The 19,664-nt window shown below is 41.6% G+C and overlaps 1 protein-coding gene across 5 annotated transcripts in view; it reads right to left on the bottom strand.

Moving 5' to 3' along the window:
• The window catches only part of Myo6 (myosin VI), a 152,178-nt gene that overhangs the window by 57,593 nt on the left and 74,921 nt on the right, over nucleotides 1–19,664 (bottom strand). For all 5 annotated transcript variants that reach the window (XR_015626656.1, XM_087562213.1, XM_087562214.1 and 2 more), the window contains 7 exon segments: nucleotides 15,311–15,416; nucleotides 13,231–13,286; nucleotides 12,690–12,787; nucleotides 11,862–12,026; nucleotides 9,572–9,652; nucleotides 6,184–6,364; nucleotides 107–251 (listed from right to left, as the gene is read on the bottom strand). Coding sequence is in view for 4 of the 5 variants with exons in the window: in XM_087562213.1 (XP_087418339.1) it covers nucleotides 107–251; nucleotides 6,184–6,364; nucleotides 9,572–9,652; nucleotides 11,862–12,026; nucleotides 12,690–12,787; nucleotides 13,231–13,286; nucleotides 15,311–15,416 (832 nt within the window). In the remaining variant the exon portion in view is untranslated.

The raw sequence follows: 19,664 nt of genomic DNA, 5'->3' as shown, positions 1-19,664 counted from the left end.
TGACGCAGAAACCCTGACCTTAAACCTCAGTGTTCTCAAAAGGTAAGTAGTTTTCTGTGACAGAGCACAAGGCAGAATTTGGGCAGAGCGATGATGTCGAGCTTACTTTATAACAGTTCCTTTGGTGCCCCCTGCTGTGGTGAGCATGACTCTAGTGGTTAAACTGACTCGAAGGTCATCTTGGTCCAAACCCAGCAATTCAGCACAGTACTCCAGTGAGGGGGCGGATTTGTTCTTCAGATTGCAGCCACCTATGGAAAGGTCCCCACGGGAAGTTAATAAGCACTAGACGAAGGAGATCGTTGACGTTTGTTTCTTAGACTTTTCTTTACTTGTGTAACATTATGGGATAGCTGAGGCTTGCTTTTAACTTGCAAACACAGCTCACTTTTTTCCATCGTTGCTGGACAGCCCTACCAGTAAGTTCAACAGGAAACCCTAACCTGAGGCAGATCCACAGTGTCAGAGACCCTTCTGCCAGCAGGTTCACATCCCACAGTTTCCATTAAACTTGGAGCAAAACTATTGTGGAAAATTCCAGAAAGAAACAATTCTAAAGTTATCACTTATGCATTCTTCTGAACACTGTGGCAGAATCTGTTGCCACCCTGCCAGGACTATAATCCCCTTGTCTGACCAAACTATACTAAAACTACACACAAGAGGGAATACCAGGAACCCATTAGTTACTTAAATGTTTTTTTCTTTTACTTCTGTTTTTTTTTTTTTTTTGGTTCTTTTTTTCAGAGCTGGGGACCGAACCCAGGGCCTTGCGCTTCCTAGGCAAGCGCTCTACCACTGAGCTAAATCCCCAACCCCTTACTTCTGTTTTTTTAACTGTATTATAGCATTTCTTACAAGAATGATGTAGATGAACATAAAAAAAGAGCAACTTTTTTAATCTTGAAAAGGCAAAGACTGTCAGGTACTATAGAGTGTTAACGTCATTCACTCCCTAAAGATGTTCTCTCAGCACTATAACTGTTGTGCTATTTATTGTGGTACTGTTACTGCTATGGCATACATGCTTGTTACATGGGATTTTTAAAACATAGGTAGTTCTAACGGTAAATAAATACACTTCCACTAAATAAAACAGTTTTATGACCTCAGGAAGCCTTACAAACACTTATTAAAAAATGAGCTTTCTGTTAAAAATCATTACAAAAGTACTAGGTTTCTGCACAAGTCACTATGACAACCCAAGGAAGTTTTCTAAAGTTATAGGAAGAAGGAAAAAAAAGGAACATTTTTAATTTTTAATTAGCAGGGAATTATTTGGATCCAAATTTCCAAATTTGTGTCATGGAGAAGATGTGCAAGAAACAACTCCAAGGTGTTCAAACCCCCATTTATTTCTGTGGAAGGCCACAAAAAAGAATGAATACAAAAGAAAATTTAGCTATTAAAATAAAAGCAATCTAATGTTTATCTCACCCTGGTCTCCCTGCACTCCTTCTATTTCTCCCGCAGCAGAAAGGATTTTTTTTTAAGTAAGAGGGAAGGCAAGCATAGGCCATGTCCCTACTGATCACTCCGCACGCTTCAGCTGGTCATGTGACATTTCGGGTGCCCTGTGCAGCTGCCTGTCCTTCCTCAGGGCAGCAGTGAGAGACAGGAAAGTCTCCTAGCACTTCCCATCACTCGCCCTTTCTAACATTCCTATGTATGTCAACTATTCTACACTTAACAATCATTGTTTGAATGACTTAGCCTCTCCCACAAGCTCCCTTCCTGAAATGATTGATGCTAAGGAACAAATGAACTGCATGTTTCCACATATTTACAAAGAAAAAATTCCAATTCCTCTAAAAAAAAAAAAAACAAAAAATAGCTCTGATTATTAATGCATATTTCAGGTACCTAATTTTGTTTTCATGTATTTTTGCTTCATTGAAAATGAAGAGTTGTGTTTAATTTGATTTATTTACTTACTATCTGCCAAACACCAGTATTCAAAACATTTTGTAAATACTTCTCTCATTGACTTCTCTTCCTAACCCAACTTGCAGGCTATAATCTCTCTATGGTGAGAAAAAAAGATGCAGAAGGGACAACAAGGCCATACAAATAGCACACGATGAAGCACTTTGACTCATGGTCATGTGCTCACCCAGTACACTATGCTGTGTCTAATATTATTGACAAGATCATAGGACAATAGGCCTGAAAGTCATTGAGGACTGTCTATCTCAGTCTGCTCGCTCATGGGTGACAAGGCTCGGTGGCCTGAAGATAATGAGAGACAGTTATGGCAATCGCCTGAGCTAGTCACACAGGAGTAGAACCATGGTGTCCTGTCTCTCACTTTATTGCTAGCTGTGCTCAGCCTCACTGTGCTCAGCCTCACTGTACTCAGCATCAGTGTACTCAGCCTCACTGTACTCAGCATCACTGTGCTCAGCACCACTGTGCTCAGCATCACTGTGCTCAGCACCACTGTGCTCAGCACCACTGTGCTCAGCATCACTGTGCTCAGCACCACTGTGCTCAGCATCACTGTGCTCAGCACCACTGTGCTCAGCATCACTGTACTCAGCACCACTGTGCTCAGCATCAGTGTACTCAGCCTCACTGTACTCAGCATCACTGTGCTCAGCACCACTGTACTCAGCGTCACTGTGCTCAGCACCACTGTGCTCAGCACCACTGTGCTCAGCCTCACTGTGCTCAGCCTCACTGTACTCAGCACCACTGTGCTCAGCCTCACTGTACTCAGCATCACTGTACTCAGCATCACTGTGCTCAGCACCACTGTACTCAGCGTCACTGTGCTCAGCACCACTGTGCTCAGCACCACTGTGCTCAGCCTCACTGTGCTCAGCCTCACTGTGCTCAGCACCACTGTGCTCAGCCTCACTGTACTCAGCACCACTGTACTCAGCACCACTGTGCTCAGCCTCACTGTACTCAGCATCACTGTGCTCAGCACCACTGTGCTCAGCATCACTGTGCTCAGCACCACTGTGCTCAGCCTCACTGTACTCAGCACCACTGTGCTCAGCCTCACTGTACTCAGCCTCACTGTGCTCAGCACTACTGTACTCAGCACCACTGTGCTCAGCCTCACTGTGCTCAGCCTCACTGTGCTCAGCACCACTGTGCTCAGCATCACTGTGCTCAGCACCACTGTGCTCAGCATCACTGTGCTCAGCACCACTGTGCTCAGCACCACTGTGCTCAGCACCACTGTGCTCAGCATCACTGTGCTCAGCATCACTGTGCTCAGCACCACTGTGCTCAGCACCACTGTGCTCAGCCTCACTGTGCTCAGCATCACTGTGCTCAGCCTCACTGTGCTCAGCATCACTGTACTCAGCACCACTGTGCTCAGCGTCACTGTGCTCAGCGTCACTGTGCTCAGCATCACTGTGCTCAGCACCACTGTGCTCAGCGTCACTGTGCTCAGCATCACTGTGCTCAGTACCACTGTGCTCAGCACCACTGTACTCAGCCTCACTGTACTCAGCCTCACTGTACTCAGCATCACTGTGCTCAGCCTCACTGTACTCAGCGTCACTGTACTCAGCCTCACTGTACTCAGCATCACTGTGCTCAGCACCACTGTGCTCAGCATCACTGTGCTCAGCATCACTGTGCTCAGCCTCACTGTGCTCAGCACCACTGTACTCAGCACCACTGTGCTCAGCACCACTGTACTCAGCATCACTGTGCTCAGCACTACTGTACTCAGCACCACTGTGCTCAGCACCACTGTGCTCAGCATCACTGTGCTCAGCACCACTGTGCTCAGCACCACTGTGCTCAGCACCACTGTGCTCAGCCTCACTGTGCTCAGCATCACTGTGCTCAGCATCACTGTACTCAGCGTCACTGTGCTCAGCACCACTGTACTCAGCACCACTGTGCTCAGCACCACTGTGCTCAGCGTCACTGTGCTCAGCACCACTGTGCTCAGCGTCACTGTGCTCAGCACCACTGTGCTCAGCACCACTGTGCTCAGCACCACTGTGCTCAGCACCACTGTGCTCAGCACCACTGTACTCAGCGTCACTGTACTCAGCCTCACTGTACTCAGCGTCACTGTGCTCAGCCTCACTGTGCTCAGCCTCACTGTGCTCAGCGTCACTGTGCTCAGCGTCACTGTGCTCAGCCTCACTGTGCTCAGCCTCACTGTGCTCAGCACCACTGGGCTCAGCCTCACTGTGCTCAGCCTCACTGTGCTCAGCACCACTGTACTCAGCACCACTGGGCTCAGCACCACTGTGCTCAGCATCACTGTGCTCAGCACCACTGTGCTCAGCACCACTGTGCTCAGCACCACTGTGCTCAGCCTCACTGTGCTCAGCATCACTGTGCTCAGCATCACTGTACTCAGCGTCACTGTGCTCAGCGTCACTGTACTCAGCACCACTGTACTCAGCACCACTGTGCTCAGCATCACTGTACTCAGCGTCACTGTGCTCAGCGTCACTGTGCTCAGCGTCACTGTGCTCAGCGTCACTGTGCTCAGCATCACTGTGCTCAGCATCACTGTGCTCAGCCTCACTGTGCTCAGCACCACTGTACTCAGCACCACTGTACTCAGCATCACTGTACTCAGCATCACTGTACTCAGCATCACTGTGCTCAGCATCACTGTGCTCAGCACCACTGTACTCAGCACCACTGTGCTCAGCACCACTGTGCTCAGCATCACTGTGCTCAGCCTCACTGTGCTCAGCCTCACTGTGCTCAGCACCACTGTGCTCAGCCTCACTGTGCTCAGCCTCACTGTGCTCAGCACCACTGTACTCAGCACCACTGGGCTCAGCACCACTGGGCTCAGCATCACTGTGCAGGTTCCATGTCTACAAAATGGAGGCTTCTCCAATCTCATCCCTTCCTATCTTCCAATTATGATTGTGAGGAATCTTATTGCATGGAAGACATTTTTCTCCCAGTGCTTTGGGATCAAACTTATGGTCAAAGTGCTAAGCAAAGCTAGGTATCATGTTACATGCCTGTAACCCCAGTGCTTGGGAGACTAGAAGATCACTGAGGCCAGTGTAGGCTACAAGAGACCTGCCTCTAAAAGGGGGAGATGGCTGAATGATTGAGATCACGTACTGTTCTTTCAGAGAACACAGGTTGAGTTTCCAGCACCCAAAGGTGGCTCACAACTGCCCGTTCCTGTTCCCTGGGATCTTATGCCCTTATGGTTTCTATGACACCAGGAACACACGCAGTGTGCATATACTCATACAAATAAAAACACAAAATAAAAACCTTTGAATTTTAAAAAGGAAAAATGAAAGCAGAGAGAGGGAGAGGGGAGGAGAAGTTCTCCACATTGAGACAATCTTGAACCCACCATACTGCTTCTTAAGTGGCCCTCCCCTATTTCTCTGGGGTCCCCACTACTAGGAACTGTACTTTTTAAAGGCACTGTGCATTGCTTCATTGTACAAATGAATATGCTTGTGGGATCTGCATGAAACCCATAGCATTGGCTGCTGTATTAAGTGGTGCTTCAGACTCTTAACTCACCCTTGCTACAACTTTCTAGGAAAATGTATTAATGCAAGACTAGAAAATGTTACACTCTAAGGGGACAGTTAGTAAATATTTTTGGCTTGATAGGGCATAGTCTCTACTGACCACAGCTTTGCCACTGTAGCATACACACTGGCATAACAGTACACAGCAATGGGTGTGGCTGTAGTCCACTAATACTGCATTTACAGGTGGTGAGCTAGGCTTGTCAATTCCATACTCAGGTGTCAAATCTGCAATCATGAAAAGGTCTTGTTGCTTACACAGAAATGGAGCCATTCAGAGTGAAAAGGCACTATCCAGATTGCACTTAAATACTTTTCAATATCCACAAGAAGGATGTTAGATTAATTATATTAACTCACCCCAATTAACTGATTCAAGTTTAGGTCTATGAAACGGAAAAAGTTAAAAGTATGTATTAATGGATAAGAGAATTATTCTACTAACTATTAAAATATAATATTAGCTTGAAATTTCTTAAAGATATGAACCTCACAATAGATATTAATTTGTTCATGAGGATGTAGCATTCATTGTCAAAGTTACCATAAACAGAAAATGTCCCAGAAATTTGTTGTAATTTTGACAAACCTACACACAACTCACTGAATATTCATATAGCTAGGAGAGGACAAGCATTACACCCAATTTTATCCCTTAATTAAAAATAATTAAAGAAACAACCTGAAGTGCTTCCGGCTTCCTCAAAATCAATATTTCCAAGGTGCAGGACACCAGCCACGACTCGAAATAGATCAAGTTTTTCTTCATCATCCAAACCGATTTTTTTCATGGCTGTGCACATCCTGATAAAATCTCCATGGTCATCTAACAGAGGATCCTTCAAGGAACCTGCCTTAACATACTATAAAACAAGAAGTGTCAACTGACTGGTCTTTCTGCAGTTCAAGTAAACTAAAAACTACAACAGCAGGTCTATAAATGCAATGTGTGACATGCAAAAATAAAATTGTCAACAGAAAACTGTAAGCATCTGAACATGTTTAAAACAGAATGGTATAGAAAGTGTCTGGTGCAAGAGCTCTCTGTGCTATTTCTTAAAACTTCATGTGAGTCTAGAATTCTTTCAATAAAATCTTCAACTAAAACAATGGAGTAAGAAGCTCTGTGGTTAGAGCATGACACTATCTCTAACGCACTCTAAGTCTAAGACGTTAAGAGAGAATAAATTAGTAAAAAGGGAAGGAATGGCTAAGTGAAGCCATAGCCTCTGATCAAAGAGCAATCAGGCAGTAATGGGTGTTCATCTGACTCTGTCACTCCATGATTTATACAGGAAGAAAATGTTCCACAATAACCCAGATAGCTTACAAATATATGCAATTTTTCAATTAAAAATAAATACACAAAAAGGACAAGTGAAAAGAATTGTAATAAATAATTTAATGTGCCATTAGGCAGGCACTAGATTAACTACTGGCTGTTACATCCATGTAAGCAGAAGCAAATCCAGATAAGGTTACAGCATCTTCATGGCATTTCAAATAGTGCTGTAACTTCTCTATGTTGTATGTATGAGGTGAGGTAAATTACTACACTATAGGCTAACTCCAGGAATCTGTACAAGGGCTTTCAGGAAAAAAGAAAAGATGAACAGAAATTCTGTTCTAGAAGAATTTGCATCTTAAGTATTCATATGTTAGGATACAGCAAACTCAGACAGAGGGGGAAGAAAGTTGGGCCTGCAAAGCTAAAAGAAGAAACAGAAAGAGAAGTTACTAGACAGAGAAAAACCGACCTAGAAATTTTCCAGAACTTGAGCATTAAAGCTAAAGTCAAAAGCAAACCGCGGCATCAGAATTAATGAGCATCAAAAATGTCTGAGGCTTCTGGGGGATGTTTTCTTCTCCCAGCATGCAACTGCTGCCGGCTATTCACAAGATGATTTAAATGTCTGATTATGCACCAGGTTTCCGGAAAATGTCTAGAAAATGAAATTCTATTTTGTTCTTTAAAAGAGGTGACATCAACCACTACATGCAAAGTTAAAAAAAAAAAAAAAAACCACTGTCATGCAGGATTTTTAGTCTCGCAGCTGAGCATCGGCAGCCTTTTAAATACTGTTTTCTAACCAAATCCTCATGAACTATTTGCTTCATGGCAGACTGAAAATACTGCATTCTCCTAAAATTTGCACACAGCAGAATGACACCCAAACAGAATGAAGCAAAGGGCTTAATTAGTCAAAATGATCACCTCGTCCTCCTGACAAAGAAGAGATAAAAAGTAATTTAAATATATTAATCCACTTGTACATATCATACACATGCACATTCTCTCTCAATGACGTAAGAGTCTGATAAAGCATTTCACTCTGAGATACTGAAGGAAGGTATTTCCTGTCTGGCAGCGCACATACGCATGCTGCTCTCCGGGGGCTAAGCATTGGTTTTTTCTTCTTCCCCACTGTCTTTTTTTTTCTTTTGCTTTTTTGCTTTTGCATTTTTTGTGTTTTCCCCACAGGACTGCTGCAATTCTTTTGTATGGCTTGATTGTATCTTACAAAAACATAGCCTTTCAAGATGGAGTAAATATTGTAACAAATGTTGGCATTGCTTCCAAATGTCTCACCACTGGCTATAACATAAAATGTATGTATAACTCAGATATTTATGTCTAAAAATAATATGCAAAGTATCAAATTAGACAAGTATTAACTGCAGTCTCATGTGTTCATGATTTGAACTGAGAATTTCATTTTCTTTCTATTCATTTATATTAATGTATTTTACACATAATTTATCTTACCTAGTCTGAATAAAGTAAAAATATCTCTTTGGCAAGTGCAGAACCATTAAGAACTGCTAACAGTAAAAAGTTATTCAACTGACATAAATATCTTTTTAAAAATAAGTCGATTAACTAGTACCAATAACTAATCATGATTTAGTTTTTATAACTGAAATATGTTGTTTAGATACAACATAACAAAATTTTTAAAAGATTTATTTGTTTATTATGTATAAGCACACTGTAGCTATCTTCAGACACATAAGAAGAGGGCATCAGATCTCATTACAGATGGTTGTGAGCCACCATGTGGCTGCTGGAATTTAAACTCAGGACCTCAGGAAGAACGGTCAGTACTCTTAATCACTGAGCCATCTCTTCAGTCCAACACAACAAAATTTAATACTAAAATTCTATAGGTTAAAATTTATAAAAGTGTAAAATTCTTAAACATTTAATACTTTCTAAATAATTACATAATTATTAGTTAAAGATAAACATATAAACTTCATAATACATTCCAGCTATATAGTTGATACAACAAAATTATATTTTCATATATAAAAACAGTATATTTATCAAATCTTACTTCAGTAGACAATAAATTAAAAGGCAAACTCCTGGGATGTCCCTCAAAGGCCCATGTGTAGAGGACTTGGTTCTCTATGTAGTAATATTCAGAGGAATGGCTTTGGGGAAAGGGTTGGGTCACGCAGACTCTAATATTACCAATAGATGGGCTATTAGGAGGTGTGGAAACTTGACTGACTGAACTAGCAATGTTGGATCTTGTCTCTGCCACACACCCTCTCACCTCCCACCTCCCATGAATTTCTGGCCACCATGAGGTGAGCAGCTTTACCCAGCCACATGCTCTCAACTGCGGATGCTGCCTCAACATGGCCCAGAGACAGAAACAACTGACGGTGGGCTGAAATATAAAACTGAGTGAAAACAAATCTTGCACACTTGAAGGTGATTTGCCTGTGTGTTTTCTCCCAGCAGTGGAAAGCTTATTACTACTTAACTACAAACTGTAATATCCGAGTGCACTGCTGAGTTATGATGGCTCGTAAGCGATTTCATAGCATAGGAATCCAAAAAGGAACATGAAGGTATCAGTGCATGTGGGCCCAAGGAGAACCAGAGCCTGCTGTCCTGTATGTGACAGATGTTTAGAGTGTCACACTACAAGAAAGATCGGGGTCATAGTATAGTTTTAAGACATAAACCTGAAAGCAAGAAGTTCCAAAATAAAGGCAAATACTTCGGCAATATTTTTTACATTAAAGACTTTCATTAAAAATATAATCTACTATACCTCAGGACTTTTTCGGTTCTGTAAAATTTGTTTGTCCGTTTCTTTGTTGGCGAAGTACCTAGTGCAGCCCCGATTTAGATACTAAGACAAAGGAATAAAGGCACAATTAACCGTGGATCCAAGGGGAAGAACACAGCAACAAAGTGAGTTCACGTTCAGCCTGGGCTACAGAAAGAACCTCTCTGCCTTAGGCAGACAGAGAAACAAAATCTAGAGACCTGAGGTTCCGTGAAAGCCAGTGACCCAGGATCAGCATGGCATACACAAGGCCCTGGGGTTAATCTCATGAACTGCAAAACCATTAAAGGTCTAGGAAAGATGCTATTTCCTCTGGCTCTGCTGTGGTAAAAAGGTTGTCCCTATTTTTGCCACCCATTGTCACTCTGTGTACACTTCCTTCACACTCCAAAATTTTTGCCTGACTGTACCAAATGCTTCCATAAAATGTATACAAGTATTTTAAAATTGATAATGATAGGCATTTTCAGCTTTTTATTTTGCAAGATGTATGTGTAGTTGCTACAGATATGTTGAAGCGGCAAATCTCTAAATTATAAATCAGTCTGGATAAAGTAATGATGCAATAAAGTTTAGCCATTGTAAAAGCATCCATGCTACTCTAAACCCTGCTTTGTGCTAACAACCTGTCGGTAAATTAGAAGGACAAAGTAACAGGCAAGCAACCTGATGAAACTGTCAGAACACTTTCACGCCATTTAGAGTGAATATTTGGGGAACACGACAGAAATGTGGTTGCATGCCACATGAAAGGAATGTGACGTATGTAGACCCCTGCTCGCTCCTGCTACCACTGGGACTGCCCTGGAGGAAATAAATTCCTCCTGGCGGCCCACACCATAAAGGCAGGAACACCTTTGGTTGCTTTGCTGCCTTTCATATGCTAGGGAAGCTTTACCTTCAGAGACTGAAATGCTATGTCCCCAAGCCTCCAGGCCAAAGAAATACTAGATTAAAGCTACAGTAGTCACATTACTTTCTGGCCAGTTATGTGTTGGTGAAATCTAGACATATATCACAATTCACATGCTTTCTAGTAACTTGTATTTAAAAAAAAAACACATCAAAATGCCTCTTCTGTTTTTATAAAGATATAATAAGCAGTTAACTCCAAATTCTAATTAAGTTGAGAAGCAGAGGTCAGAAGATGATGCCAAATCCCCTCAGGCTGGCATTACAGGGGGTGTAAGCCATCATGTAGGAGGTGCAAACTGAACCCAGGTCCTCTGCAAGAGCAGCCAGTGCTCCCAACTGGAGCCCCCTCTCCAGCCCCACCAGCATCCCCAGTCATCCCAGACGTTGGGGTGGCACATGTACAGTTTCTTACTATTCGGTGTAACATTCAGGCAGTGTGTGCATTTCCCATCATATTCTAAGTTGCCCAGGGACAAGATTATGCCCTGTTTATCTTTTAACCCCGGCTCAATGTCTAACACCCAATAATCAAGCAGAAGTATCTACTGGGGATAGAACTAAGAGGCATAATGATACATTTCTCCCCTAACATTGAGTCAGTGATTGAAGTTTTTACAGCTACATTAAAGACAATGTTAAGGCTAGTGTTACAACCTTATACATCATGAACTGGTTCACCTTCTCCCACAGTGTTAGGATCACTTATCTCCATACTTTGTGAAAGTGATTCAGATGTCAGAGTTGCTTGCATTTCCGCCTGAGCATCCCAAATTTTAAAGTATGAAAACCCAGGCTTTGCAGTGTTTGAGATTTGGTGTTTGCACATTAGGGATACTGAACTCATGATAAACTTACAAATCAATCTCAACAGAGAGTTCATTGGTAAGACTATAATTCTAACACACCATCTAGTTAGATCTCAGGTATCCGCATGGAGCAAGGGGAATCAATGCCTTAGCCCAGTGGCTCTCAACCTATGGGTCATGACCGCTTTGGGCCATCAGATATCCTGCATATCAGACATTTACACTGTGATTCATAACAGAGCAAAATTATAGTTATGGGGTAGCAATTCGTAATCCTTACTAAAACATAAACTCTCTCTAAAGAAATATTATTCCTTGTTGTTTAGTCAATAATAAAGAAATCTATACATAGGTGCCCTCTTTATCATTCCCAATATTTGCAATTCATAGTTAATCCTGAAATGTAAAATCTGAAAATCCAGAAGGCCCACTGTACTTGATTTAACATAAGTTATGTACAAAAGCAAGTGGGAATCCAAAATCAGTGAGCTTTAGGACTAAGGGTAAATGATTTGCAAACCTGGCATAAAATTTATTTTCCTCCAACCTACCCGAAAATTATCTGGGGAGCTCAAGTGAAGCTTCTCCCTAATGTCTTCTGAAGCCCCAGCACACAGCCTGTAAAAAATATGGTAATTCCTCTCCTCTTTGCCTTGAACACAAATCCTAGACTTCTCTAGAAGGTAATGGGAAACAAATCCTCCAACAACCGAACTCTAAAAGACAAAACAGAAAATACATTTTGTATCTATGGGATTGAAATATTATGTTAGACTGTTAAACTAACCTTTTCTAATAAACATTTGCTTGTCAAAGAAGTTAAAATATTTATCAAATGCTAGACAAAAATACGTACAATGTAAGCTTTGACTATTTCCGCTTCATTTTAAACACTGTTATCCAATCTCCACCCTGAGCCTCTCCAGAATTAGAACTGGCTTTGCAGTGCACCCCAGTGTCCACAGCAGCCTGCAGACTTGCTGAAGAGCTCTCAGCTCACCACCATGAAAAACTTCCACTAAGACACTAACTGCCCTCATGTGATCATTACAGACCACGCACACAACAGATAACGTGTAGCTTACATCACACTGTGTCCCATAATTGTGTACATTATTATTACATGTTATCATGACAACAAAAGAATCAAGTGTGAGTAAAAAAAGAACTGTAAATCTATGGTTGGTGACACATCCAAATCCAATCTATTAATTTTAAACTGAATAGACGTTCTGGATAGTCATTGTAAATACAGACACACAACAATAGTTACATTAATAATAATCTTAGACAGAACTGCGCCAATTCCAACTCTAGTAAGACCCTTGCACTTACCACACACACCTCCCAAATATATCACAAAAGCAACTTCCATTTACCTTCTCGTTGAAATGAATTTCTACAAATTTTCCAAATCGACTGCTATTATTGTTACGAACAGTCTTTGCATTTCCAAATGCTTCTAAAAGTGGATTAGCTATTGAAAAAGAAATGAAAACACTTCATCAAAAAAATCACAGGAAAGGCATGAAGAAAAAGTATAAAGCAATATATACATATTACATCTCCACAAGGAAGAAAATTTGGGAAAATACTAAAATAAATGCTTTTAGAAATATTAATGCAGAAAATTTATCAAGTAATGTCAAGTTCCCCAAGGATTAAATGTTGACCCACTGTAATGGTTTTACTTTTGGTTGACAAGTGGGCAGGATCAGGAGTCATCTAGGGGACAAGCCTCTGGGGCAGAGAAAGACAATAGGGTAATAGATCACCATGAAGGAAATATCTGAGCAAAGATTTATGGGAGATGGGAAGGTCTCTCATATCGCTAAGAGGGAAGCATTGTGGACCAGAAATAAGATTCTTCTAAGTCAACTTCAGAGGTACACAACAATAATAAATAAAAATCAACAATACCTTCAACGATTCTATCATCAATATCTTGACCTGTTCCATAAGATTCTGTCAAGTATCTATTTAAAATAAAAGATTAAAAGATCCTTGAACAACAATGATATTGAATACAATTAATTTACAAGTTTACTATTTCATACATATCAAACTAATAAAACATAGATCATCAATGTAACTGGTGATGTTTTTTAATTTTTATTTTTTTAATTTGCTTCTGCATGTGTCTTATATGAGCATGTGCATGTCATTGAATTACATTTGTTAGCTGTTTGGAAATATTCTGATTTTAACAAATTCTTTAAATAGATTTACATAAGTATCTCTTAATAACTATTTAACTTAATAACTATATGCATTTACATAACAAATACATAACTTTCAAAAAGGACCCCCATCGTGAAAAAAAACTAAGAACTGAGCTGAGCAATGTGGCAATGTGGAAAAGAATAATCCCAGCACTCAGAAGGCAGAAGCAGACAGATCTCTGTGAGTTCAAAGCCAGCCTGGTCTGCAGAGTGAGCTCCAGGACAGCCAGAGTTGTTATACAGAGAAACCCTGTCTTGGGGGTTGGGGGAGAAAAACAGACACGAAAACCTAAGAAGTGCAATAGATTAGGAATAATTCTAATAAAAATTCAGAATGTGCTGGGCTTAGCAGTAACCTCACCACCAGATTAAACTTTCTTGGGTATGTGTAATGGTACACATTGATCATCAACTCAATGGGACCCAGAATCATCTAGAAGACAGGTCCATGGCCATGTCTGTGAGGAATTGGTATAGATTAGGATAATTAGTGGGAAGATCTGCCCTGACTGTGAATAATAGTATTCCATTCACTGGGGTCCTAGACTACCTAGAGAAGAGCTAAGGCTAGACCCAAACACTCCTTAGCTCCTCAGCTTCCTGACTGCAATGTGTCCAGCCTTGGCCAACATACCTTCTCCACTACTGTGAATTTTTATGTTTGTACCCTCCCTGCCTTAATTACTTCTTGTCTGACATATTGTCAGAGCAGTGACACAATTTACAGCATTTAAAATAACAGAATGAAACTACAGTCCTACAGTGGTAAGGCTCCTTCCCCCTTTAAAATGTCATGATGGCACACCAACTGTTGGGAGTTTAATTTAATGGTAGAAAGGGGATCTGAGGGGAGACGAGACATGAGAAAGGCTAAATAAAAAGTAGTTTTGAAAATATTTCATAGTACCAACATTGAGAACGAATTTATCCATTTGGATTTTGAAGGAATATTCTTGAGTTTCTTATTGCCTGACCTATGGAATCCTCAGAGAAATAACACATCGGAGCTGGTTTTCTACAATGTAGAGATTAGCTACCAGATGACATGTTGGTTTCTTCCAAACTATACCATGGGATATGCAATAGTATTAAAAGCCAGTTTATGTAAATACTCTGACATCACCCCAACACTCAAAACTGCACTGTATTCCCAATAGCCATGTGGCAGAAATAACCCCAGTGCCTATCAACCATATACATATATAGCAAATGCAATAAATCCATGCAATAAAATTTATTCAGCCATAAATTTCAGATGCTATAACATACTATAACATGAGTGAGTATGCTTTTAAGAGGCAAGGTTTTACTAAGTTCTCTAGGCTCCCAACCCCTTGAGACTAAAGTGATCTTCCTGCCTCAGTCTCCCAAAAAGCTGTGTGTATGTGTGTGTTTGTGTGTATGTATGTATATGTGTGTGTACACATATAGCCACATTCACCCCAACCAGCTCAAACATGGATGAGTCACCTATTGAGCTTAAAGGACACACTGAAATATTAATTCAATACAATGCCACTTAACAAGGTACTTAGAGAAAATCATGGAAACCCAAAGGAGAACAGTGGTCAACAGCATCTGGAGGAGTAACAGGGAGGTTTTCAGTGAGGTCAGTTGTCAGTCTTGTGAGACGAAGAATACAATGATATGAATGTGGTGATGTGAACGTACTTACTACTGAACTTCAAAATGGGTATTTCGACAAACTCAGTGTCACACATTTTTTAACTGTGGAAATAGTGTCTGATCAAAACATTTCAGATTAGCTAAACACTCACCTTAGAACAAACTTTGTATTCTCTGTTTTGCCAGCTCCTGATTCTCCAGACACAATGATAGACTGGCTCATCTTGAGCACCTTCATGTCTCGAAAAGCCTTATCAGCTGGGGACAGAGCAACACAGTAGCACAGTGAGCAAAGTTACTGACAAGAATTCACTGTAGGGGCCCTCACTCTGTCCAAAAGAAGCCATGAATGATAAAGTCATTATCTAAGTATTTACTTGCAGTGTTCCTAACAGAGAAGTAATAGGAAATCCAAACATCTCAAGACTGAGCTAGATTGTCTCCACATTGAGCTTTGGCTCAGCTTGCCCAAATACCAGAGCAGTTCTGCAGAGGGACAGGAAATGCTGAGTGTGCATAACTAATGAGGTCCCCAGTGAAAAGCAAGAAGGAATGAGCTTCCAATTAGAAATCTGGCAACCAAATCTACTGTGAGACAGAAAAACAACTGAAAATAAATCAACAGAATAATTATTTCCAGCTCCAACCACATACCTGTAAATTTTATAGTTTCATTAACAACTGAATGAGAAAATACTGATCCAGAAAGATTAACAAATAAATGTTAGTACTGAATCTTCAGATGTGTATGTCTCATTTGGAATAACCACAGAGACCAGGAAATTAGTAAGGAGTCATTGAGAAGTGGGGCTTTCAACCAACCAGAGCTCCCAGGGACTAAACCACTACCCAAAGAGTATTCATGGACTGACCCATGGCTCCAGCTGCATATGTAGCAAAGGATGGCCTTCTTGGGCACCAATGGAAGGAAAAGCCCTTGGTTTTGCCAAGGTTGGACCCCACAGTGTAGGGGAATGTCAGGGGGCAGGAAGGGGGATGGCTGGGGAGGGGAATGCCCTTATAGAAGAAGGGGAAGGGGATGGGATAGAGGGCTTATGTCTGGGAAACCAGGAAAGGGAATAACATTTGAAATGTAAAATACCCTTGGGAGGGAATAGGGATGCAAAGTTTAGAACAGAGGCAGAAGGAACACCCATTCAGAGCCTGCCCCACATGTGGCCCATACATATACAGCCACCCAATTAGACAAGATGGATGAAGCAAAGAAGTGCAGGGTGACAAGAACCAGATGTAGATCTCTCCTGAGAGACACAGCCAGAATACAGCAAACACAGAGGCAAATGCCAGCAGCAAACCACTGAACTGAGAACAGGACCCCCATTGAAGGAATCTTAGAAAGGACTGAAAGAGCTTGAAGGGGCTTGATACCCCATATGAACAACAATGCCAAGCAACCAGAGTTTCCAGGGACTAAGCCACTACCCAAAGACTATACGTGGACTGACCCTGGACTCCAACTGCATACGTAGCAATGAATAGCCTAGTAAGAGCACCAGTGGAAGGGATAGCCCTTGGTCCTGCCAAGACTGAACCCACAGTGAACATGATTGTTGGGGGGAGGGCGGTAATGGGGGGAGGATGGGGAGGGGAACACCCATATTGAAGGGGAGGGGGAGGGATTAGAGGGATGTTGGCCTGGAAACCGGGAAGGGGAATAACAATTGAAATGTAAATAAGAAATACTCAAGTTAATAAAGATGAAAAAAAAGAAAGAAAGAAAAGGAAAGGAAAATAAGTAGCATTTGCTCAAGGGAGGGTAGGGAAGGAGAGAGAGAGAAACAGAGAGAGAGACAGAGAGACGGAGAGGGAGAGAGAGAGAGAGAGAGAGAGAGAGAGAGAGAGAGCGTGCGCACGCACAGTGGGACTTTCATGGAAGGGAAAATAGGGCGCTATGATGTAAAGGGGGAATCTGGAATGAGAAAGGTTAAATGTGGTCTGGAATAGAAGGATGGGGATACAGAGAGAGATAACTCACACTAAAGACCTTCTAAAAACAGTCATGAAAATTTGCTGCTGCAGAAGCTTCCTAAAATATAGACAGACATATATAAAAAGAGCTTAAATGAAGTCACCATCTAATGGGGCAACAATGCCCCTACTAGACACCACAACTAACAAATAAAAGGCCCAGTGTTAGAAATGTGTTATGTCTACTGAAGTTGCTAGCCAATGAGGTCCCAGAGATCCCAAATATTACCTGCTAATATTACCTGTCATTGTTCTTGGTTACCCTCCAAAATTTGACAGTAAGATTCCAATTACTCTAGGCATTATATTCTTGAGTCAAAAAAACATGGAGCAACAAAACTGGTACTGGCCTGAATGAAAGCCTCATCCCCATTGGCTAGCGTTCCTAATGCTGGGAGGGTGCTATGCATGCTACTGGAGGAGAAAAGCAACCCAATCTTATCTAATATGAACCATGTAAACCCCAGTGACAATGTGCCTGGTAAGATATGCCCACTGGTGCAATAGTGGCATGGATGTCATAGTTGTAACCAACCACTTTCTGTCTGGACCTCCCTCTGCACAAGATGAAACCCATGGATGGCACAGTTATGAGGAGCAAGAATCTGTGGCTACACAAATCATAGGAATCCTACTAGTCTGCTAATAAAATATTATATTAAGCCAACTCCTAACTACTCCTCATTACACCCACAGGTTACTGCATCTCTCAAACTTCATCAGAAAAGGTTCTTTTTGTAAAAGACCGATTTATTTTTATGTTACGTGTATTGGTGTTTTGCCTGGATATATGTTAAGTATACTACATATGTACAGTGCCCACAGAGACCAGAGGAGGGCATCAGATCTCTCTAGAACCATAGTTTATAGGTAGTTGTGAGCTATCATATGGGTTCTTGGAACCAAACATGGATCAGTAAAGCTCACAACTATTGACTTATCTCTCTCCAGCCCAAGACACCTTTTTTGGCATTTGAGAGTGATTAACACAGATTCCCACAAATGGTCAAGGTTTCGAAAATAAGTGTGAATGCTCAGTCCTATACATCACTCCGTTCAACTCTATTACAACCTCCTCTTCCCCAGGCTCAGGGATCATGGCAGAAGAGGGGGCAGAAAGATCGTAAGAGTGAAGATGGTGGATGATTGTAAGAACATGGTGGTCTGGATACAAGAGGACAGTTGCATGTGAACTCAGAGATTGCAGCAGCATGCACAAGACCTGTACAAGGTCAGCATGTTCAAAACCCAGCATGGAACTGGGGGCTGAGGTGGGCTGAAGTCCCACGCCTAGCCGAGCAGGCACTGGTAATCGATGTCTGCCAGGATTGACAGAGTTGGCGTTAGAAGGGTGTGGCCCCTGTAGGTCTGACAAGCCCAGCAGATGGCCACTTACCTACTAAGACTATGGGGGCAGCACTAGCAGGACTCAGTGTAGGCTTACAAAGGAAAACCAGTTAAGACACAACGTAGGGTGGGAATGGGGAGTAGATCTGGGAGGAGATGGGTGAGGGTAAGGAACGTGAACAAAATACAATGTATAAGATATACACACAGAGTTAACAAAAATACGTAAGACTTAAATCACGTGAAATTTTCCTCTCTGCATTATTAAATTTAAAAATCATATAAACTTGTCAACATTTCTAAAACAGACAAAGTAAACTGCTTTAAATCTTCCTAACAGCATTATTTATACAGATTTCTTAGCTATTTTCACACTACAATAATTGAAGTTGTAATGTGTCTTAAATGTTCAAATAACACAAAATAAGCACAATTAATTCTGTTAATGTCACAAACTTAAAGTTAAAATTAGTTCCCCCAGAGATTTTCACATTGAGCAAAATTAGCTACTCTCAGAAAGATAAATATCACGTTTTTCTCTCCTGCAACTTGAAAGCAGAAGGGAGACTAACTTGTGAAGAGGGGGAACCAGCAAGAGAGGAGGGAGGGACGACAGAATGAAGAAGATCTGAGAAAAATACATGACACAATTTCCTCGGAAAATACCATCATGAACTCATTTTTTCAAAACAAACATTTAAAAAAATAGTTCCAAAGCAATTTGGCTCAAGAAGACAATTATTTTTCATCCCAAACATGTGCCACCCACACAAACAAAAACAGCTTTACAAATGGCTTTCCGTCTAAGAGCAAGCCCCAAGCAGGATTGCATGGGTATTCCCACCAGTCCTCTGTGATTGGAGCATCTGCCTGCACCGTGACGCTGCTACGAGGGGAACCTCTGGAAAGGAGGTCCCACGAAGAGGTCCCTGGGACACACTCTGAGAGAGTGGTTTCTTCCCTGACACCCTGAGTTCTCACAAGACAGTGTTGTTATAAAAAGAGCAGAGCAAGCCTAGGACCTCTGACGGTATCCAGGAAACACTATGTCCTTATATCCTCCACCTCTGCTCTTAGAGTCTTGCTGCCTCCTCTTCCACAGTGATCTCTGAGCCTCTACTTCTGGTTGGAGGTCAAGTATGTGTTCCTGTAGCCATTACTCTATGCCAC

This window comes from Rattus norvegicus, chromosome 8, assembly GCF_021556685.1.
Source record: "Rattus norvegicus strain SHRSP/BbbUtx chromosome 8, alternate assembly SHRSP_T2T, whole genome shotgun sequence".
NCBI classification, from domain to species: domain Eukaryota; kingdom Metazoa; phylum Chordata; class Mammalia; order Rodentia; family Muridae; genus Rattus; species Rattus norvegicus.
The sequence above is the reverse complement of the archived record's forward strand: the minus strand, read 5'-3'. Positions and strand labels throughout refer to the sequence as shown.